This window comes from Prunus mume, linkage group LG5, assembly GCF_029339155.1.
Source record: "Prunus mume cultivar Tortuosa linkage group LG5, ASM2933915v1, whole genome shotgun sequence".
Taxonomy (NCBI): domain Eukaryota; kingdom Viridiplantae; phylum Streptophyta; class Magnoliopsida; order Rosales; family Rosaceae; genus Prunus; species Prunus mume.
Genome location: NC_142702.1, coordinates 28,142,270 through 28,165,350, shown reverse-complemented (window position 1 = coordinate 28,165,350; position 23,081 = coordinate 28,142,270). Strand labels below are relative to the sequence as shown.

At 36.6% G+C, this 23,081-nt stretch overlaps 4 protein-coding genes across 9 annotated transcripts; 2 read left to right on the top strand and 2 right to left on the bottom strand.

The window, feature by feature from the left end:
• Positions 1-508: 508 nt before the first annotated feature.
• LOC103333316 (rRNA processing protein-like protein) lies at positions 509-2,285 on the bottom strand. 2 transcript variants are annotated; one of them, XM_008236134.2, is made up of 2 exons: positions 2,145-2,285; positions 509-1,619 (listed from the first exon to the last, which is right to left on the bottom strand). In XM_008236134.2, exon 2 carries the CDS (start codon positions 1,608-1,610, stop codon positions 714-716), a length of 897 nt encoding a protein of 298 aa, XP_008234356.1. In that variant the 5' UTR covers positions 1,611-1,619; positions 2,145-2,285; the 3' UTR covers positions 509-713. The 2 variants fall into 2 exon arrangements, with proteins under 2 accessions (XP_008234356.1, XP_088908731.1); XM_089052605.1 differs by lacking the exon at positions 2,145-2,285 and adding an exon at positions 2,049-2,073.
• Positions 2,286-2,860: 575 nt separating this feature from the next.
• Positions 2,861-6,912, top strand: LOC103333317 (enolase). The gene is made up of 16 exons (XM_008236135.2): positions 2,861-3,191; positions 3,464-3,527; positions 3,827-3,891; positions 4,022-4,069; positions 4,163-4,249; positions 4,358-4,438; positions 4,535-4,636; positions 4,756-4,836; positions 4,924-4,998; positions 5,231-5,374; positions 5,497-5,691; positions 5,795-5,845; positions 6,018-6,106; positions 6,189-6,240; positions 6,394-6,450; positions 6,538-6,912. Exons 1-16 carry the CDS (start codon positions 3,123-3,125, stop codon positions 6,616-6,618), a joined length of 1,341 nt encoding a protein of 446 aa, XP_008234357.1. The 5' UTR covers positions 2,861-3,122; the 3' UTR covers positions 6,619-6,912.
• An 829-nt stretch (positions 6,913-7,741) lies between these two features.
• On the bottom strand, positions 7,742-11,643 carry FKBP53 (FK506 BINDING PROTEIN 53). Of its 2 annotated transcripts, none has more exons than XM_008236136.2 (11): positions 11,485-11,643; positions 11,072-11,145; positions 10,692-10,927; positions 10,464-10,600; positions 9,624-9,975; positions 9,317-9,460; positions 8,634-8,892; positions 8,474-8,558; positions 8,349-8,390; positions 8,199-8,247; positions 7,742-8,109 (listed from the first exon to the last, which is right to left on the bottom strand). In XM_008236136.2, the coding sequence occupies exons 1-11, from the start codon at positions 11,495-11,497 to the stop codon at positions 8,031-8,033; spliced, it is 1,470 nt and encodes a 489-aa protein (XP_008234358.2). In that variant the 5' UTR covers positions 11,498-11,643; the 3' UTR covers positions 7,742-8,030. The 2 variants fall into 2 exon arrangements, with proteins under 2 accessions (XP_008234358.2, XP_008234359.2); XM_008236137.3 differs by having other exon boundaries at positions 8,634-8,859.
• A 3,400-nt stretch (positions 11,644-15,043) lies between these two features.
• Positions 15,044-21,663, top strand: LOC103333319 (uncharacterized). Of its 4 annotated transcripts, XM_089052557.1 has the most exons (6): positions 15,044-17,821; positions 19,784-20,009; positions 20,234-20,416; positions 20,626-20,680; positions 20,789-20,834; positions 21,138-21,663. In XM_089052557.1, the coding sequence occupies exons 1-2, from the start codon at positions 15,504-15,506 to the stop codon at positions 19,827-19,829; spliced, it is 2,364 nt and encodes a 787-aa protein (XP_088908683.1). In that variant the 5' UTR covers positions 15,044-15,503; the 3' UTR covers positions 19,830-20,009; positions 20,234-20,416; positions 20,626-20,680; positions 20,789-20,834; positions 21,138-21,663. The 4 variants fall into 4 exon arrangements, with proteins under 4 accessions (XP_088908683.1, XP_088908682.1, XP_008234362.1 ...); XM_089052556.1 differs by having other exon boundaries at positions 20,789-21,663; XM_008236140.2 differs by lacking the exon at positions 21,138-21,663 and having other exon boundaries at positions 20,251-20,416; positions 20,626-20,806.
• The last annotated feature ends 1,418 nt before the right edge of the window (positions 21,664-23,081 follow it).

Here is a 23,081-nt window from a genome sequence, read left to right as displayed (position 1 = left end):
AAGTCCAATCTGTCTTCAATCAAAATTTCAATGTCTTTGTTACCAGGAATATATATATATATATATATATATATATATATATAAAAGACCTGCTAATGATATCCTTTATACTCTTTTTCTATCTAATAAAATTATATCGCTTTTTTATCAATAAATAAATAAATCTGGCATCTATGTTGAAGGGCCTTTGCATTGGTAGAGCACAGAACTGATTAACAAGTGTAGCTTTAAAAACGTAATGTTATCGGCTTTCCGGGACAGTTTATAGGCGAAGCAGATGGATATTGAAATGCATTTGAATGGATCTGATTGCACATTTATTTATTAAAAGCAAGGTGAAACCAGAAGCATATGAACACCACAAAATTCTTTGTAGTTGGAAGCTACAGTTCATGAAATAGAATGGATGTAGACATATATAAGATATTTGTTTGTAAATCATAATTTTTCATATGAAGAAAGCTACAAATTGGTTGTAGTGTTTGGCTTCATCAGGACCAACTAAAACTTTGCATCAATAAAAATATTACTTCAAACTATGATCATCCACCAAGAAGCACAACCACCACTTTCAAGGTCAGTAGTGTTGGTGCAAGGATTAACACACTTAAAAGTTCACATGTATTAAAGTCACCAGCAAAAATTAATAGGCTAAACAGGCAAGCCCTTACCAGAAAGAAAGACTAGTACAAAAACAAAATCCTAAGATGGTATCACCTCTTCCTTTTCTTATTTCCTGAGAGAGAATCTTTATTGAAGCCTCTCAAATCATTGGTTGTTTCAGCCATATTTTGCTTCTTGGAACCTTTCCTCCCTCCATATCCAAACTTGGAATCCTTGATATCCCTCTTCTTCGGTTTCTTTCCCACCTTCACACCTTGTCTTGCCTTCCCTCCCGACCGATCTCCTGGAGCTACACCTGGCCTCTTATTACTTGACTTCTCAAATGGTTTCCCATCTTCGAATGCCAAATCCAACTCACTGCCTTTGTCACCCCCAGCAAACCCACTCTGCTGCCTCTGCTTCCTCCACTTCTTCACAGACTCTATGTCCTCCTTCTTCTGCTTAGCTCTCTCTTTCAACTTCTGAGTCTGAATCTCTTTAGATAATTTCTTGGCCTCTCTAGCTTTCCTTCTCTCATCGGCTTCCTCAATCTTCTTCTTCTCTACCAAAAGCCGGCTTTTCACTCTCTCCATGTGGGAATCTGTCTTCACCATTTCCGCATAGTAGTCCTCAGGCCTGAGAAAAGGAAGCCCCATTGACTGAAGCTTCTCGAATGCCTTTCTTGTTCCCTCTAGAGCCTGGGTATAAAATGCGAGCTCCCGAGTTAGGTCATCATTCACGTCCACCTGTTGCTCTTGATCAATATCAACAGAAAGTTTGTGCACCCATCCAGCATTCTCCGGCCAGCTAATATCTCCGAGTTTATCAAGGAGACCATCTCTGTTGAATATGGCTTTCTTTGATGGTTCAGTCAATTTCACATCTTCCTCATCTTCAGATTCTGGTTCTGATTCTGGTTCGGATTCTGGCTCAGACACATCTTCCAAATCATCCTCTTCCATGGAATCCTCATTAAACCGTCTGGACTCTTTATTGGATACACCCATTTAGTAAATCTATTAGGAAAATAGCAAGTTGTTTAGACTAATGAACAGGATAAATCACTTCATATCCGTTCACACATTTGAAAAGATTTGTACCAAAAACAGATTAATGCATTCAGGAAACAAAATAGAAATAAATCTATGCTGCACGACTAAAATTTATAACCTACCTAACAATATCACATATCTTAATCTTAATAAACACAGAATCATTCACAAATTCCAATATATTTCTTTTATTTCCAGCTCAAATCAATCAAAGTTGAAATATCAGAATAACACACCACAGCCTATGAACAGATTCATACACACAAAAAACTACAGTTGGGATTTCATAAAAATTTTAAAAATTACGAAAATGCGATATCTTTCCATCCTCTTATACATCAATTTTCTCGGCAGCCAAGCAGCAAAGGGAAAAAGGAAGAAACGAAGAATTACATCTTACGCCTAAATTAAAAGACTACGGTTGTATAGAGCTTAAATCAGTTTGCTTCAACATTGAAACTTAGGAGACTGGCCATGAAAAATGCTTACCTTTCTGCTGTGGCCTCTGAACCCTTGATAAAACCCTATTTCCAATTGCTTTGGTTTAGGGTTTACGTCGAGCTGTGAACTACACAAAGAAGCGTTTTCAGGACCTTCGGCTTATAGGGGCTTAGCTTTGGGCTAAAACTAGGTGGGCTTAACCATTGAAAAAATTAAGACACACAGGCTTAGTGGTATCTTAACCCACACTGAGCATTTGGGCTAGTACCTTGCCCTCATCTTCTTAACGTGTTTGGGCTTAGGGCTTCCACTTAACCAAAAACTAAAACTAAATTAAGATTTTGGTCTATAATTCGGTCAAAGTTCGACTTTAGTCCATGTAGTTTTAGTTATCACGATTGAAATGTTGGAGTTTAATAATTATTGCAGTTTAAGAATAATGACTTTATTTCGTCACTAACTCAAAAAATTGGTGCATGAGAGCCATATATGTGGTGATTTTACACTTCCAAACAGTCCAATTTACGGTCACCTCTGTTACTCATGTGTTAATGTGGATTTATTATTATTATTTTATTTATGTTTTTTTTAAGAATGATTAATGTGGAACTTTGAGGAACCAAATTTTGGAAAACCCATCTAACTGGCCCCGGTTTATGAAATCTGGGTGCGCCCAAATCAAACCTTTTGACAAAAAGCCACCCTCAAATTCCAAATTTACCCTTCTTTTTTATCAAACCTTGGGCAAGGGGCTGTGGGCAACCGCATATTCCTTTTCATATGCCACTCCGGGGCCACAGAGACTAAGTAGGCAGTCCGTGATTCGCAAGAAAGAAATCACCTACCGTCCACATCGCTTGCACTTTTTGAACGATCAACGGCAGCGATTTCATTGACCGCACTTAACGCCCACGTGATCCCACCTCTATATTTACCACATCTCATCACTTTCTTTAGAAAGCCTTCGATAAATACGAAGAGTGAAAAAGACAGAGAGTTGCAGTTGCAGTTGAAGTTGAAGTTACAATGGCCACGACGATCAAGCTTGTTAAAGCCCGGCAAATCTTTGACAGCCGTGGAAATCCCACCGTCGAAGTGAGTTTCTTTCATTCTCCGCCATCCGATTTGCTTATTTTCCATCTCATTTTAAGTTATCTGTTTTCTTTTTTCTTTTTTTTCCCTCTTCACTGTCTCTTTTTTTTTTTGGTCAGCACTGTCTGTTTGGTCTATGAGAAAATGTGAGAAAACAAAATTAAATTTTAGTAAGAGGCTGGATTTCTGAGCAACCAAACATGTTTTTTTCTTTTTCTTTTTTCCCTTGGATTCAAATGTAAGACTGATGATGACTGAATGTGTGTATATTTAAGGTTGATGTTACACTCTTCGATGGAACCTACGCAAGAGCAGCCGTTCCAAGTGGAGCTTCCACAGGTGAAAACCATAGAGTGTTCCCCTTCCTCTTCATTTGTTTTAGTCTTATGTTCTGATTGTTCCTGAGTTTGCTGGTTATGTTGGAGAGTTAGGTTTTAGGAACTATATATCTTTATATATTCCTTTATGTCTGTGTTTTCGCACTTCATTAGTGAGGTGTTTGCACTTCATTTCTTTACATTTTTCTATTTATGCTGTAAAGTAGGTTTAGTTTGAACTTATTTGAGTGCCTATGATCATGGTTCTAGTTGTAGTTCTTTCTCGCTAATATTTTATTGTTATATTATATGATTGAAAAGGTATCTATGAAGCCCTGGAGTTGAGAGATGGTGGATCGGATTATCTTGGGAAAGGTGTCCTTAAAGTATGTGGTTATTGTTCAGTATTAGATTTTGACTCTGCGATGTCTGTATAATGTTACTCTATATCATTTTGATTTCGTTTTTCGTTTAAATGGAGCAAAGTTGATCATTGCAATTTAATCTTGTGTTTAGGCTGTGGAGAATGTGAATTCGATCATTGGACCTGCTTTGATTGGAAAGGTACCATAGAGATTTTTAGATTGTATTCTATTCCTATTCCAATGAAAGGCAATTGGTTATTAATTTTCTTCTTGCTTGTTGTGTGCATCACAGGACCCAACAGAGCAGACCAAAATTGACAATTATATGGTACAACAGCTTGATGGAACTGTTAACGAATGGGGTTGGTGCAAACAGAAGGTATATTAATGTTTTTTTCTTCTTGCTTCTTCTTCCTCTCTTATTGCCGCACTTCGGTCCAATTTGTTGCATGCTAATTCTGGTTTCTTCTCACTTCTATTATTTTAGCTTGGAGCAAATGCTATACTGGCAGTGTCTCTTGCTGTCTGCAAAGCGGGTGCCATTGTGAACAAGATCCCTCTTTACAAGGTTTGTTTCCAGGGAGAGTAGTACCCTGCCATTTCATTTAGTTAAAGGCATGTCTCAGGTTCACTCTTAATAGTGCTTTTTCTTTTTACATTGCAGCACATTGCCAATCTTGCTGGAAACAAGACCTTGGTGCTACCTGTACCTGCATTTAATGTCATTAATGGAGGTTCTCATGCAGGCAATAAACTAGCAATGCAGGTTAATGTTGATTTCGTGTTTCTCTTTTAGTTCTTGAATAATCTGTTAGTATTTTCTCTTATGTTATGAGAAATTAGTGCCCCTTGCAATTTTTATTCTTATTATTTCTTCTGTGACAGGAATTCATGATTCTCCCTGTTGGAGCATCTTCTTTCAAGGAAGCCATGAAGATGGGTGTAGAAGTATATCATCACCTGAAGGTATTACTATTTTATTTTGCAGCTTTTGCATAATAGAATTACCTCCTTTGCAGGCCTCATCAAGTTTCCACTTGGTTTCTCTTCCAGGCTGTAATTAAGAAGAAGTATGGACAAGATGCCACAAATGTTGGGGATGAAGGCGGCTTTGCACCTAATATTCAGGTATGTAAAAATATTAACAAAACAAGACAACTTAGAGTGGCTTTTTGTTTTTGTGTTCTTTACTGGCTTAATTATTTGAATGGTGGTAATTTAATTTACTAAGTTTCCAGAGTACATGTCTTCGTATAACAGATTAACTTCTGCTTATGTAGAAAATGACAATTGTTTTTTTCCTTATTGAATTTTGGCTGGACAGTGGAATAATTCATTCTTTTGATGTTTCCCTTTACAGGAAAACAAAGAGGGTCTTGAGCTGCTGAAGACAGCCATAGCTAAAGCTGGATATACTGGAAAGGTTGTCATTGGAATGGATGTTGCTGCTTCAGAATTCTATGATAACAAGGATAAGACTTATGACTTGAATTTCAAGGAAGAGGTAACTAAATTACAACATATTTGGCTACACATGGATCATTATCTTTTCTATATACTAATTATATGGATTTATTATCTCTTATGTTGGGTTAGCTGGCTGAACTACTTAGTTTTATGCTGCAGAAAAATGATGGATCACAAAAAATATCAGGAGACAGTCTGAAGAATGTTTACAAGTCATTTGTTACTGAATATCCAATTGTGTCGATTGAAGATCCCTTTGATCAGGATGATTGGGAACACTATGCAAAGATGACTGCTGAAATTGGTGAGCAAGTGCAAATTGTTGGCGATGATCTCCTTGTCACAAATCCAAAGGCAAGTAGATTTTATTATTATACCGCTACATGTATCACATTATGTGTGATGAATCATAGAAAAGGTGGTCTTGACATTTCTTTGTTCATTGTGCTTGCTGCAGCGAGTGGAGAAAGCAATCAAGGAGAAGACCTGCAATGCTCTTCTTTTGAAGGTAGTAATTTCGGCCCCTTTCTTTCCTTGATTTTGGATCCAATATTTCATGATTTATAGGTGGCTAATGCTGGTACTTTCGTCTTTTGTCCAGGTTATTAATAGTTTATGGATTTCTGTGGATGACTATTGACCAGTGATGACACTCATCTCTTTATTTTTTGTTTGTGTAGGTGAATCAAATTGGTTCAGTAACTGAAAGTATTGAAGCCGTGAAGATGTCAAAACGTGCTGGCTGGGGTGTCATGGCAAGTCACCGAAGGTATCCCATTTTTCGTTATTTTCATTTATCTCTTGGTACACATAATCTTCTGCTAATTTGGTTTATCTGTTTACTTTTACAGTGGTGAAACTGAGGATACTTTCATTGCTGACCTTTCTGTTGGGCTGTCGACGGTAAGTGCTAGGGTCTTACCTGGATGCTATATAAGTCTGACCTTGTACTTTATAATTTAGTGTTAGAATTGTATTGGGATATTGTCGTCCAAGCTTTGGACTAGGCTGTTACTTAAACTGATTTGGCCTATGCATCCTTGTTTGATCAAACAGGGCCAAATTAAGACTGGAGCTCCTTGCAGATCAGAGCGGCTTGCTAAATACAACCAGGTAAAACTTTGTGCGCCCATCTTCTTGTTAACTTGCTTCTAAGTTCTCTCTAACTATTTTCTGCTTTTCTTGTTGGGTGTTTTGCAGCTTCTTAGGATAGAAGAGGAGCTTGGATCTGCAGCAGTCTATGCCGGATCGAAATTCAGAGTACCAGTGGAACCATACTGATAGGAGTGCTGGAATCTTAAAACCCTACTTGTTAAATAAGCCTTTCTGGTTTTTGGTATTACCAACCAAGCATGTAATTTTAAATAGCCGTTGTCCTTACTGCTAGTTACTATAGGATCTTGGTGAGGAAATCAGCAACTATTAATGAATGTGTTATCTAGGTTTGTTTCTATTTCAGCTTTCTTGGTGATGCGATGCAATGTTGAGTCTTCTCCATATTGCTCGAGTCTTTATGGGTTAAGACAAAATCTTGAAATGTTGTTAAAGAATACACTTTGATTATTTTCTTCCGAAGCATCAGTCCAGTCGAATCCAATCCAATCCAATCCTCTTTCTCAACTCTCTCTCTCTCGCGTTCATCCCAAAAGACCATACAAAAGTCATTTTCGAGCATCTCCAAGGGAGATGTCAAATATCAAATATCAAATTTAAATTTGATGGCTGAAGTGATTTGACATCTTACACAGTTTTACACTTCACCCGATATGTCAAATTAAATTATTATTTTATTACATTTTAGTGTTGATTCATTTTTAATTTAAAAAAAATAATATAAAAAATAATAAAATATTCATTTGACATATTGCTTTTGGGATGTCAAAAACAACATCTCAACCTCCAGCCTTCATTCCACATCAGCTTTAACATATCAGTTGAAGTGATGTAAGATGTCATTTTTATGTTAAATGTCTATATAGCACGTTTAACATGTCGGTTGGAGATGCTCTTATTGGGCCAGCAAAAAGATAATTTGATAATTTATTTCTTCTGATTCCTTCTTATAGTTTCTTTTTTATTTTCGTTTTAAGTTAAAGAGGGAATTTTGTTACCATAAATATTTTTGTAAGTCCAACTGTAAATATTTCTATTGACCAAAAAAAAAATGTAAATATTTCTAACATATTCTAGTGAAGTTTGCCAGTATCAATTGAATTGACTCCCCTTCGTTTAAATAAAAATAGGAATAGTCACCAAAGACGTATTAATTTTATTCTTGTCAAAATATGAAGGGAGAAAAAATAAAATAAAAACTTGCCAGCAAATACTTCTGATTTGGAAAGCTTTCCTTGCCCGCTAAAGTCAAAATGCTGAATTGGGCATCCTTCGAAATATTTTAAAAGCATTTCCAATAATAATAATTTATGATTAAAACCATGGAGGAAAACTAGAAGGGCAAAGTATAAACATGGAAATCATGAAATGTTCTTAGCCGCATCAACTGCTCTTATAAACAATTCCAAAATCGACAAATACTTAAATATGCTACGGCTAAGTTGGAAACCGAGGCCTAGAGAGATGCAACTCTCTAAGACGGAAGAAACAGAGTATATTGTAGTTTTCAAGACCGGTTTTCCCAGCAGGACAACAAGATATTCAAAATTGGATGGGGAACGAACATCTCCACAGCTGAATCAATTAACAGCAACCAACTCAACATCAAACACAAGCCATGAGTTTGGTGGTATTTTTCCATTACGTTTATGTCCATAACTGCATAAAAAAGAAACATGTAAATAAGTTTGGCAGAAATGGAAAAGTGGACAACAAGCTCAACAGACAAAATTATGATCATGACATACCCCATTTCTGGTGGAATAGTGAGTCTTCTTTTGTCCCCAACACGCATACCTGGAGGGCGGTAGATATGCATTAAAAGATGCAACAATTAACTGCTTAGTTAAAACCAAAAATCAGATTTAAGTAAAGATTTTGACATCTTAGAGAATTACCATTAACCCCAACATCCCAGCCCGATATAACTTGACCTATACCTGCACAACCAAAAAACAATAAGGTAACACACATACTGAAGTCGAGTTCTTTCTTGATATCTATCAAATGGAATTAAGGGTACCTAAACGGAATTTGACGGGTGATCGTCCCACCCGTGACTCAAATATTTTTCCATTCTTTAGCTTGCCGATGTAGTGAACACTGACCTGTAAACCAATAAATATTTGTGTCATAAATCCATTAAAAGGTACATGTAAACATGCCTAAGGGCTAAAACTTACCTTTTGTCCTGGAGAAGCTCTTTTGCCATCTGGTTGGCCCATAGATAGGTCCTCGATAACAAATCCATTTCCAAAGGTTCTCACTTTAGATGGCTTGCCATTGGTTTTCTCCCAAGTAGGTTCATTTGGATCTTCTGTGTTAGCAACAGTTTGATCCACTTTTGTTCCACTCTCCTGGGCTTTCTTCTTCTTTTTCTTCTTCTTTTTCTCCTCTGTGTGATTTTCACTGGGAAAAGAATCCATGTTGATGTCAGAGCTCCTGTCCATGCAAACAGACAATATACTTATTGTTCAATGTAGGAACAAGAAAGCAAATGTGCGCATGCACAAGAGAAATAATAGTGGATAGCAACTCTAAGCCATTAGTAAGGGTATTATCCAAGCATTCAATCTCTCTGGTAGAAATTGACTGGACTTCTTAGTAAAGGATATAGTGAGTTGGACATTCAAGATATTATTAAAAAGAAGAAAAAATAAAAATTAATAAAAGCCCAAGTTATGGATAGAAAAAGAAGCATAAAGCCAATGTCTGATTGTTCTAAGCCTCATTCCTTAAACAAGTTGACATTCAAATCTAAAGAATCAATATATTAGAGGGGATGGGTAATTTCAATTCCTGGCTCAATGAAATTAAAATATAAATGCAACTTTGAAACCAAAAAAGATGATGTAGCAAAACTCACTTCTTAACTGGCAAAGCCTGGTTAATGTCTTGGCTCTTGTAGATCTCAGGTTGCTTTTCATTGTCAGTGCAAGCATTGACTTCATCTGCATTTCCCTCTTTAGCTTGCTCTCTCAGCTTCTTCTTCTTCTTATTTTTCGTTCGCCTGACATCATTTAAGGAAATACTTTAAAAAAACTGAGAATTTGGTGAGCTCCTCAGGAAAAATAAAACAAAAACAAAGTTCTTGAATCATTGTTAATTGTCGACTTCCATGCTTACCCCCAACAAACATCTAGCACGTGAAATGGATAAATTGAATTACCCACCTTTCTGGCTGACCATCTTGGTCAACATCTTCAACTTTCCTTTTTAACCCAGCAGTATCATCACCATCTTTCACTTTCTTTTTCTTCCTTTTCTCAGATATTTTGTTTTCTTCCTGTTCTGTTGCTGCTTCAGGCTTCTCAATATGGAAGTTGCTTTTCTGCTTGGTGGATATTGGAAAGCCATCTTCATCTTCACTCTCCAGAACAGGGACGCCAGCATTTCTCTTGGAAACAATTTGATGTTGAGAGTTTTTGTCCTCCAAGCAACTTGATTTATTCTTTTTTAGTAGTCGTTTGGACTGGCTGTTTCCATTCGTAGGTTTCTCATCATCCTCTATCTCCTCAATTACAACTAAAATTTAAGCAAAATAAAACCCGAGTCAAGCATTATCTTACATCATCATACTGACCTGACATCAGATCCAACAGTCTGGTGCACTGAATAAGTGACAACCATGAATAAAGCACAGATACACACTATACCAGCAGCGCAATACTACTTTTTAAACAAAAAGACCAGATTTTGAAGGATAACATAGTGTGGTAATAATATCAAACACAAAAATGCTAGTGAAAGATCTAGCTTAAGTTTAACATATTGAGAATAATCAAACTTTTGACAAATAATTTTTTATTATTTATGATTTCTCATATCAGATCCAATATGCAAACCAGTGGTGAAAGTCATAAAAAAAAGCTATGCCAAGTCATTCAAAACATATTTAAAAGAGCCTGCACTTCCAACTGACAGACGTAGCTGTGACGAAAACAAAAGGAGAAAATGAACCTTAGAATCCTATGCTAGTGAAATAGAAAATGGAATCCAATAGGCCAATGTACCTCCGCTATTGGGAACAGGTGAAGGCGGGTAAATGTCCAGATCTTCATCGTCAATAAATCCATCATCATAAGCATCGTCACTGTCATATTCTGATGACTCCGACTCAGTTTCAGCAATATCCTCCCCAAAAGAATCCCTGAAAATGTTGTAAGAGAGATAAAAATAACCGTTAAAAATGAGGAAAACCCTACATAGAAAAATTTATCGGTAGAAAAGTAAGTACATACGATTCATAGTCATCTCTGGCATCTCTGTCATCATCCACAAAGTAACCAGAGAGATGGACACTCCGCTTGCCAATCACCGAGAAGTCTATCAAACCATCAACACCCTCAAATTCAAGATCCAACGGACATGATTCGTTCTTATTTGGTAACAAGGAACACAAAAAGATTGGACTCTTATATCCCATGGAGCACTGAACTATGCTCCTCTCCTTTGATTCACCAAGGCCTAAAGTCGCCTGATATATCAACACAGAGTTAACAAGCAAATTGACCATTATACCACACCCAATTCACGATGATTTCCAAAAATTATTAGAGTGCTCGCAACAACCAAAAGTTTGAAAATTCGCAATTTAAAAATAAATAAAAAATCAAAGTACCTGAGTAATGTGAAGCCTTCCTTTAAATTCATCGGATTGATAACCATATGGTTCGCCCGGTTTTACTTCAATTCCTATAGTTCAAATTCAACCCAAAAATTATACATATGTGATGCTGCATTCGATAGCTAAAGGAACAGAGTTTATGCAAGTAGAACTTAGTATCACGCATCCCCCATTCTATCCGAACCCCAGATTCTACCTTTCAATTTTTTGCCTACGATTTCTCACAAGCCAAACAGGGACTAGAGTTACCCATATTATCAAAATTTTCAGTTTCTGAGAAATCGAAGAATTTCCATTTTATTTTCTTACGATTTCAAGAAATATTAAGAAACTCATAGAACATTAACATGCTAACATTAAAAACATGATGAGAATTCAATAATGAAACAAAATTAAAGAAGACTGACCCCAAAATCCCATTGCTACTGTATGGTTGGCTCACACAGCACAGCGATGTTCGGAACTTTGTGTAAAACCCTGGACAAGGGTTCTCGCTTCGGCTCTTAAAACCCTAATCCTCCCCTCGAGTTTAGGTCACTCACGGAAACACGGCCATTATATGCAACCGTGTTATGTAAGCGCACGTAGCGCCTCGTTATTAATGTTTCCCGGGCCGTTTGATGCCCCTTTGGCTCAGACACGTGTCATAAGGAGACTAGACGCGCGAAATGTTTATTTGAACGCTGACGCCGATCAGGTTAGATAAGTCAAGCGATATTGAAAGATGAGAGAATCGAAACTAAAAGCCCGGTTGCAAGGGAATTATTATTATTTTTGCAAACATTGAAAACCAATCTGATTTCTAAATCAATATTAGATAGATTGGAGAAGTTATTTAGACTTGTTAATTTTTAGGGAGATTTTTACACACCAAAAAATAAAATAAAAATCGTGAGGTGTAAAATTTTGCAAGTGGACCATGAAAGGAAGCAGTGTAATGAGTTGAAAAATGGGCCAGTTGGTCCAAAGGCTTTCTGAGTGGGCTCCCTCTGAGCCATTCATGGACTTTATTGTAAGTGGCCCATAAATAAAACAATTGTTTATCAAATGATCCAACAGAATTTTGAAGACATAATAATCCACTTTATTTTTTTGTGTTAAAATGAAAATAAACGAGGCCGATAACGTAGAGTAAAAGGTATTCCACTTATTAAAAGTTTATTATTATTCCATACGGTTGGGTTCCACTAATGACATATGAAACACGTGTGCAAAATAATGAGTCAAAAATAATGCCAGTGGGAAAATTATTATGCGGATGATACGTCTCAATAGATATAATAATAATATGCATCTTTTCAATTTATTTTTTGGCCCAAAATATTCATGCAATGCAATGCAACACTTGAAAAGAAAAGCAGCCTGCTAGCCCAAGCCAAGCCAGACCAGGATTGAGATGATTGTTTGGTTTTTATATGGTTTGGTTCAATGGTTCAGATTCTGTGGCTGAAAATGGAAATTTCATATTTTTAATGATTTAATGGTCTATGGGTGGATGATGGATCCAATCCAAGCTTCAAATTCTATATTTTCCAAAACCTTTCTATTTTGGAAATTTGAAATAGACCCTAGATCTTAAAATTGTGTAAAGCTTTAGGTTGGACAGCACCATATGCTTTAGGTGAAAATGCTATTAGGGCTACTTTGTTGACTTTTCCACACATCCACCACATACCTGCTATCTGCAGTCATACTTGTATCTTTTCTCTCTCTTTTTTTTCTTCATCAACTTCTCTTCTTTTTTTTTAAATATCTTTGGGACATAAATTACTTGTTCTGCAATTCATTCTCCTTTTGTTGGAAAACATCAAATGTAAATTAAACCTAAAATAACGAAACCTTATGGGTCACACTTGTAACCACTCCACCCAACTCCTAAGCATGATCATCGAATAGTTAACTTGGTTGGAGTATGATTTTGATGCAGTTAAAACTAGCTTAATTACAAAATAAAAATAAAAAACACAAGGATTTTGGTTCCGGCATCGATCCTTATATATTAGTTTTACAAATTTCATAAGTTCGGATAACTAATAATTTTGTTACATATTACCATAACAAAAGATGATGATCAAACAAATTTCTATATGGGTCAATCGTTTGAAGATGTTGAAGATGAAAATTGAGGACGATTTTAAAATATTTATACAAATTATTACGAAACGAGCAAATTCACAGTGGGGGTTAAGACCAATTGCAAAAGATATTTGGCAGCTTCATGGGAAATTTAACCAAATCACTATTACTCATATCTACAGAGAGGCTAATATGGTTGCGGACTAGTTGGCATATAAAAAAAGAAAAGGAAAAATAAAAGACACAGTTATAACAACTCATGTGTTTGGTTTAATCATTTCCCTCGATAGAGTTTATTTTAATTTGTATGGTCTTAAGATTCATAGGAGATCTAACTTTTAATGTATTTGAGTTTAAAACAAAAAAAAAGCTGATGATTCTTTTAGCTAATCGAGCGGTAAATTTCAATCGCATTATTTAAATGGTTAATGTGGATATATAAAAATAAACATACAGAATACTGTGAGATTATGTTTATTATTGATACGATTTGATTTTCAACTACCTTAAAGACAAGAGCTTATTGAAATCATGTACGACGTGTAGTCCACTGTATAAACAAAATTATAGTATGACATTTGATGAAAGGTAGAAGACAAAAAATATGACAAAATGAAGAAAAAAGACACATTAAACAACATATTTATTTATGTACTATTTGACAAAAATTCAAAACTATTATAAACTGCATGAAGGAGATTCAAACTCGGTGCAAGGAGACGAGCAAACTGTCTTGGTCAATTAACCTAATCTACATTTGCACCTATCGATTTGTATACAAGATATATATTATGCATCTGGTCTATAAAGATACTATATATACTATTTAGTACATGAATCTTCGTACAAATGGAAATGAGCTCATACTTCAAAATGAACTGGAGCAATCATAAACTACCTAGTTTGATTATACTTAAAAAAATCGTGCTTTTTAGAGCAACAAATTTATTATTTGAAGGTAGAAAAAAAAAAGAGAGGGAAATTTAAACTTATCTACAATCTGACATGTAAAACAAAAAATACAAACACTACTTTGTATTTGTGACACAATTAGGCAAACAACATCCTAATTATGTAGGACTTGCGTTTGATTATTTTGTTTTATGCTGATGAATATAAGAGAAATACGATTCAACACCAAGGATAAATACTTTATTTGAACCATTTCAATCTCATATTTATTGTATAATATTTGTCGTCGAAAAGGATAGATTGTTGAATTAGAAATGTGAAGATAAGTGTTGTGCCACTAAACTTGTAAGTTTCAATTAACAACGATATTTTAGAAGTTAAAAAAAGAATCACATTAAAAAGTCAAGAGATTCTCCATTTCACTTTAAAAAAACACAAATCAAAACGCATTAAATGTATGTGATAAAGATTTGCAGTCATACAAATTTTTGTAATTCCGCAAAAACGTTTTGTTCCATTTTTGTCAAACACCAAGAAGATGAATGCTATAACTACATTCCTCTTAAGCATTATACTTTCTTCTCTCCATTATAGAAGGTACGATGATTAGAACATTTTAGTTTCGAGATCGTTCAAGGATTATTTATGCAAAAAAAAAATTCAAATTACAAATTGCATAATCATTTGATTAATAACGTGGTAATTAACATTTAAATAACTAAACGACTTTTAATTTGATTTATTTTTTATAGAGATAATCTTTAAACGATGACCAAAAAATAGACCACTCCGATTAACAGATGTGAGAAAGTTGAACAGAAGGTGAAAAATTAGGCAACAAAAAGTTGGAGGTGAAAATACTGAACACTGTTGACATTTGACAGACTTGAACAAAAATGATCATAGAGAGGAGGGATTGGAAAAAAAAAAAACAAAAAAGGAAAAATTGTTGGTCAGAAGAATAAAATAGGAAAAAACTCATATTTTGATTATGTCGAATAAAATTCCTCTCTCTCTCTCTCTCTCTCTCTGTGTGGAGTATGCAGAGTCTGCACTATATGTATGTCTCCGTTACTCCCTCATTTCTGTTGTGTGTGTTCTGTGTTGAACGTGCAGTTGAGCAGTTGTGCAGGTGAGTTGCAGAGAATTTCACAAACCTCACATCACACCCTTCAGAACCCATTTCAAACTTCAAGCTCTCATATTTTTTCACTCACCAAGATCGCCATGGAACTCTGTTTCAATCCAAACCCAAAACCCATTTCACCTTCGCCCTCACTTTCCCGCTAAATGCCCCAAACCCACCACCATGATAGGCCAACCTCACCAACCCCACACTGCTTCAGTTTCACCCTCTTGCTTCTTTCACTGAAAACCCATCATTTCACTCTCTCTCACTCACTCACTCTCACTCTCCAATTTCCACTCTTTTGAGTCAATGGCCTCCACAAACTCAACCCCAACAGACCCATCTCTCTCCCAAGACGACATAGCCGCCAGGGCCCTCAACAAGCGCTACGACAGTCTGGTCACTGTTCGAACAAAGGCCATAAAGGGCAAAGGAGCTTGGTACTGGGCTCATTTGGAACCCATTCTCATTCGCAACCCCAACACCAACCTCCCCAAGGCTGTCAAGCTAAAGTGCTCGCTCTGCGACGCCGTTTTCTCCGCTTCAAACCCGTCCAGAACCGCCTCTGAGCATCTCAAACGGGGTACTTGTCCGAATTTCGCCTCTGTTTTGAGACCCAATTCATCGGTTTCACCGGTTCCGATATCTTCCTTGCCTTCTCCGTCTTCGCACAATCACAGAAAGCGAAGCTCTCAAATGGGTACTGTTGCTTGTCCTATTTCTCATGCTCCTCATCATACCAGTTCTACTTCGATACAGGTTCATTCTTTAGCTATGATCGAGTCTTCCCGCTATTGCGGTGAACATAATTACTCACAATCTCCAAACCCAGTTGGGATTGCTACTAGTACGGGGCCAAATCAGCAGCATGTGGGGTTATCGGGTGGGAAACATGATTTGGGTGCTTTGGCAATGCTAGAAAATAGTGTGAAGAAACTTAAGAGCCCCAAAACGTCTCCTGGTGCCACGCTTAGTAAGGAGCAGATTGATTCTGCACTTGAATTACTGTCTGAGTGGTTCTACGAGTCATGTGGGTCGGTTTCGTTTTCGAGCCTCGAGCATCCCAAGTTCAGGGCTTTCCTTAACCAGGTGGGCTTGCCTGCACTGTTACAGCGTGAGCTCTCGGGTGCTAGGCTTGATGCAAAGTTTGATGAGGTCAAAGCTGAGTCAGAAGCTAGGATCAGAGATGCAATGTTTTTTCAAGTTGCTTCTGATGGGTGGAAAAGCAAGAATCCTTGTGGGGAAGAAAACATGGTTAAGTTCATGGTTAATCTTCCCAATGGGATTAGTGTTTTCCAAAAGGCAGTGTTTACTGGTGGGTCAGTTTCGTCAAAATATGCAGAGGAGGTATTGTGGGACTCAGTTACTGGTATGTGTGGGAATGCTGTGCAGCGTTGCGCAGGGATAGTTGCAGACAAGTATAAGGCCAAGGCATTGAGGAACTTGGAGATTCAGAATCATTGGATGGTGAACGTATCCTGTCAGCTTCAGGGGTTCATTACTTTGATTAAGGATTTTAACAAAGAGCTTCCACTCTTCAGGGTTGTCACTGAAAACTGTTTAAAGGTAGCGAATTTTGTAAATAGCACCTCTGAGGTTAGGCATGCTTTTGAGAAGTACAAGATGCAGGAACTTGAGTATGCTGGGTTGCTCCAAGTTCCTTCACCCAAATGTGATACTTCAAAGAACTTTGCACCTGTTTATGCAATGCTGGAGGATATATTGAGCTGTGCCCGCATACTCCAAATGGTCGTCCTGGATGATTGCTATAAGGTTATATGTGTGGAAGATCCAATTGCCAAGGAAGTTGGAGGGATGATTCAAAGTGAAGGATTTTGGAATGAATTAGAGGCAGTTTATTCACTAGTTAAGCTAATCAGAGGGATGGCTCAGGAGATTGAGGCTGAGAGGCCATTAATTGGGCGATGCCTACCCCTTTGGGAAGAGTTGAGAACAAAAGTAAAGGATTGGTGTGCCAAGTTCAGCATTGCTGAAGGACCAATTGAGAAAGTAGTTGAAAAACGATTCAGAAAGAACTACCACCCAGCATGGTCAGCTGCATTTATACTTGACCCACAATACTTGATGAGGGACACTAGTGGAAAGTACCTTCCACCATTCAAGTTCTTGACGCATGAGCAGGAGAAAGATGTAGATAAGCTCATTACCAGGTTGGTTTCCAGGGAAGAAGCTCATGTTGCATTAATGGAGCTCATGAAATGGAGAACAGAAGGAATGGACCCGCTTTATGCTCAGGCTGTTCAGGTTAAACAGCGAGATCCTGTAACTGGAAAGATGAAAATGGCAAACCCGCAGAGCAGTAGACTTGTGTGGGAAACTTGTCTAAGTGAGTTAAAGACACTGGGGAGAGTTGCAGTGAGACTTATCTTCCTCCATGCAACCTCATGTGGATTTAAGTGCAATTGGTCTTTCATGAAATGGATGTGTGTACATAGGCACTCAAGGGTAGGCCTGGAAAGGGTACAGAAGATGATATTCATTGCAGCTCATGCCAAACTTGAAACAAGGGATCTCTCTAATGAGGAAGAAAAAGAAGCAGAGCTGTTTGCAACTGCAGACGTTGAGGATGACATGCTGACTGAGGTCTTTTCGGATGCACCCACAGTGTAATGTTTTTCTTTTTGACTCCTCTAGGATTCTGTAATTGTAGGATTTATTGAATTCTTTCCTCTTTCTTTTTTCGTCTTTTTATACTTCATGTCTAGTTAAAAAAATTTCAGCGATATTGCTGGGTGGGAAGGATAATGTGGAGGAATTTTGAACATTGTATTACTGGAACTGGCATATCTTCATGATTCTACTGAAATAGTCAATCTCTTGCCATAATATGATTGTGGGTTTCTTGGGTTTGTACTTTGTAAAGAAGAAGCCCTTTCATCTTTATAATCATAAAAGTGGTCCAGGAAAATGATTGAATATATGTTGTAACATCTTTGAAGAATATATGTTGTAACGTCTTTTAAGAGTGATTTGAGATATATATATATATATATCACTCTTTGTTTAATATGGTGTCCATCAAAATCCAAAACTTTCTTCATTATAATCATAAAAAAAGAAAATGGAAAGCTTTTTCCATTGTTAATATTAATTGTTGGTTGTTGTTCTCCTCCTTGTGTATGAGATGTTTCCCTTGTTGGCTTGATTGTAATTTTCTTTTGGTAAGAAGCTCGATTGTAAATTTGAATTAGTCCTCCTATTTAACACCTTCTATTTTATTGCTCCTAGTTTAGCTCCTAATCTAATATTTAGAGAATTAGATGAGTTTTCGGAAAAAAAATATTTGGCTGTATATGGACTAGGGTGCAAATTTACTTTTTCTCTTCTTGACAGTTTATGCATTAATGATGTCTATAGTGGTTTTAGTGTTAAAACAATGTTGCAGGATGCCCAACATAATTACATCAAAACAAATTTGACAGTGAAATGGACATATATACATGCTAGTTTGTCTGACTCAGAAGATGGGGGAAATGAAAGAAGTATATGAAAGTATAGTAGAAAATCGACGTGGGATGGGATCACCATTGTTGAAGTGATGCCTAGATGTTGCAGTAATAATGTGGATTAGAGTTACCATAATAAATAATGTTATGAATCTGTGAGAAATGAATGCCAAACCAATTTTTGGCCTTTTGATGGCTCATTACATCCAGCCCTTTCTGTTCCTCAATTTTTCGACTTTCAATGTTTGTTTTAGTTATTTTTCGTCACACAAGTTCAACTTAACAATGAGTACCCAAAGTCTAACATTGGTTGAAGTGCCCATCATTAAACTTTCATGTACAATTGTTAGTTTTCTCTGCTTTTAGGAAAAAGGAAGGCTTGTGTATGTGCTGAACTTGCAGTCAAATTCTGACTTAATTGGCCTTCCTGATGAGGTAGAGTTAAGTTTTCACAAAGAGATGCCAATTTTGGCTTCTATGCTAGATGCGTTTGAAGACAAGTGAAGTACCATGCTGAAAACTATATTATAAAGACAATTTGATACGTAGGAAGTTCCATTTCTGGTGTCCTAAGATCTCAGAATCAGATAAGTTTCACATATAGACAAGCACCCATATAAGATAGCAAGCCTGTGCTTAATAACATAGAATTGGTTCTGATGAGCAAGATTAAGTATGTTGCTGTACAACCTGTCCAAATTAGCACTGCTGTGGCCTCAGTGTCTTGCCATGATTTAATCTCTTGTGCGTGACTGTTAAGAAAGTGGCAACGTGCATCTTCTAGTTGTTTTGATTTGACAATCCTAACATTTTTAGAAAAATATTCAGAGTCTGACTTCAGCTCAAATCTAGTGTTTTCAATCTTTTAACTGCTTAAGGTAGTCTGTTTGTGTTTTTCCCTTAACCCTGAAATGTATAACTATCGTATGCACTCAGGTTGTTTTCCGAATAATACTTATATACTAGAACTGTGGAACTATGTAGCAAAACTTAATGTTTGAGATGAGTGCCACCATACATGCCTGGTTTAGTATAGAACTTGTGTTTGCTTGAGAAAGATATTCCTAAAGGACACAAAAGTGGCATTTGTTTGAGATCTTTGACACTTCCTTTCTGCTGCAGAATGGGGTTGCTTGAACCGGTTGTGTGGATGGCAAACCAGGCTTGAGTCATCACATGGGTCAACCTTGTAAGAACATGAAAGCGAATCTTTGTAGCCAAAGACGCACTTCTCACGGATTAAACTAGGCATATCTGCTGGTATATCAGTTTCTGAAATTGAAGAGCCCACCATGAGAAGTGGGAATCCATCTCAGTGCTTTAGTTGTCATGGTCAACGAAAAGTAAGGTATAAGGGGCCTTATTTCCCATCATTTCTCTCTCTCTCTCTTGCTGTATGTCTGTGTGTCTCTATCTTTGTTTTTCTCTCTCTGTGTGCATTCATTGATATGTTTTGAATTTTGTACTCAGTTATTTCCCATCATCTTCGGTAACTTGTAGTTTAAACTTTTAAACATTCCAATTCTTAGTCTCCAACTGGGCCCTTACAAACTTCATTTCTCAACGTTGAAGATTTAAGTTTTGCACAGTTATCAGTTAGGCCTGCCATGATTGCTAAAAAGTCTTGAGCAAAATGGAAGCAAGGAGGGTTGTCGCCAAGAGGAGGTGCATAAGATGGCTGAAAGGGATATTGCAACGAACTTGAACTGAATTTGCATGTAAATCTCGGCTAGTAATGTTGACTACAAAAAATAGGTTGGTGGTTCTACTGGTGGTGATGTTATATTTTACATTATTATTTCACTTGTTACTTGTACACTTAATCCCCATCCCCTTTTAACAATGGCTCCACCAGGGCCCATATTTTATGAAAACAGCCAACTTTAAAAAACAAATCATATTTGAGTTTCTGCTGAAAGATTTACTCTAGCTGTTAACCTAATACAAGATCTTTCTTTCTGCAGGGAACTGATATGAGCTGTGTGTATATACACATGTATTTTATTAGTGGTTGAACTGGTGAGAAAGAGCCTAGCCTTGTCGTAATAGCTTGAAAGTGAGAGAACATGTACATTCTATTCTATTCACTATGTACATACATATACGCATTAATATATTTGTTTGCAGAATTCTGCAAAGTGGGTACAGGCAACCTGGTTCTTGGCTCTGGCAGGTGATACATTCAAATTTAATTACTCATGCTTTTCGTGAATTATAGGAAATAATGATACATGGGAGATATACAAAAACAGAAGTGTTCCAAGTTTTGGAGAAGTATTACACTTGATGATGCAGTTTCAAATTGTAAACTTAGTTGAGTTTTTTCCAAAAAGTAGTTTGAATGAGCAGAAAAATGTGGAAAATACCAAGTTGGTATGTAAATGAAGCAGGGTTTTCACTTTATGGTTGAGTGTAGTTAGTGGAGGAGTAGTTTCTGCTAATTTTACCATTGATTTTGGTTTGCTACTCAATTTAGCGGATCCTGTCGGCAAGGCCAGGCAATACTGACTGCTCACCAACTAGAAGGGAAAGGGAAGCACTTTTTTCACTTGTATAGTATGGGATTCATTGTTCACTCCACTCATGTTTTTGTTAAAGGTAAAGTAGATAGAATGATTAGTATAGGACAACACTCTTTTCTACAAGAATCTTCACACTTTCAATGCTCCTCCATAATTAGCTTTCTTTATATCTCATCTCCCCTCTCTTTTTATCTTTCCACTTAATACCGCTCTTGATTGTTTTTGAATTTTTGAACCCCATATGATCCAATCCGTGTACGTGAGGTGAGTTGATATGAATTTTGGTAGGTATTTATTGATTGTGGCCCTTCTTTGCCTTGTATTTATTGTATTTTTGGTACCTTACTTTCATCAGGAAACAAGAAGAGTTTTCTTTCTTTGTTTGTGTTACATTTTGTTGTTGTTCATCAATAATTGAGAAAGCTCACACAGGAAAGTGAGAAACTTGGTCATCATAATATAATACTGATCATTGAATTTCGATTTGTGCAGAGATACAGATCATTTCTTAATCCAAGTAGTCTTTTTTGTAGTTGATAATTGAAAAATGTTGTGGGTTTTGCACATGGCTTGGTGAAAGTAAAAGGTTAAATTGGCCATTGATGGTGGGGTAGGGGAAGGATTATATGTACCAGCCTTGGTGTTTTTTTTATTTGGTATATAAATACAGTGTCTCCCTATGATTTCAACCACATGAACTTCAACCATATATATGATTTGTTATTATGACAATGATAGTACTCTAATCAATTTTGATTCACAAATTGTAGTATCTCTAACCACTGAGCCAGCAAGCACCTAAAAGTTGTGGTCCTTGAGTTTTGATTATAATGACTGAGCTATCCACTTTATCACAAGTCTAACCAATTGAATAGACTCTGACTAAAATTATGCTGCCCATATAATCCAATACTTAAAATTGACCTGAGGTGAAATTTATGGTCATGTAATTCATGACCTGCAAAGACATGTACCAGAAGATAAGAGAAATGCTAGGCTCTAACTTTGAGTGATTTATACATAGCGCTTGGGCAATTGATGCTAGCATTACTCAGCTTGGATGTGCTTCAGAACGCAGTCCTAGACTTGTCTTGCTAGCTAGTCTCCTTGAATTGTATTACTATTTTTTTCACATGGTATTCTAGTTTGTTCGGGTGCATTTTGGCCCCTTTTCAAATGACTTTTTTAACAAAAGGCCTATCGATGTAGTTTTTTTCCTCCCAATCCGTGACTAAATTGGTAACTCATGAAAGCGGCCCCCATAGAGAATGAAAACTTTTTCTTGTCGTTTGGAAAACCAAAATATCAACAAAAATTTGTATCAAAGGCAAAACCTAAAATAACCCATTGATAAGCTTCGTCTCATGATATTTCTCTTTTCAATGATGGACAAAATCTCACTCAAATTCGAATCTCTCATCTCCCATGAATTAGAAAAAATAACTCGAACCAAAAAAAAAAAAAAAAAAAAAATCTATTCGGCTTGCCAATATTGTTTAAAATAAAATCATACTAAAACCACCGGTTCTGTATCTTATTAAGACGGATTTGTTTTTTGCCTTCCCAATAAATAGAACTGGATTGTGATTCATCCAGCCATAAAGTTAGAATAATCCATCTGACCAGCCTCACCCGTAAGAGTCATTATAATTCTTGTGATTCAGTAAATACCACCCAAACGAAGAAAACAAATTAGTGCAGCCATCAAATCTCCAATTATCTCATAAAATAGTCATGATTTATGATCATTACCAAAACCCCCTTTATACACTCTCCTCCAATATTCCTCCTCCAATTTTATGATTACATTTTTGTACGACTTTAAAGTTGGCCACCAAAAACGTATTATTGTACTTTATTTTTGGGCAGACAGGTTTTTCACATTGGTCCACGTTTAA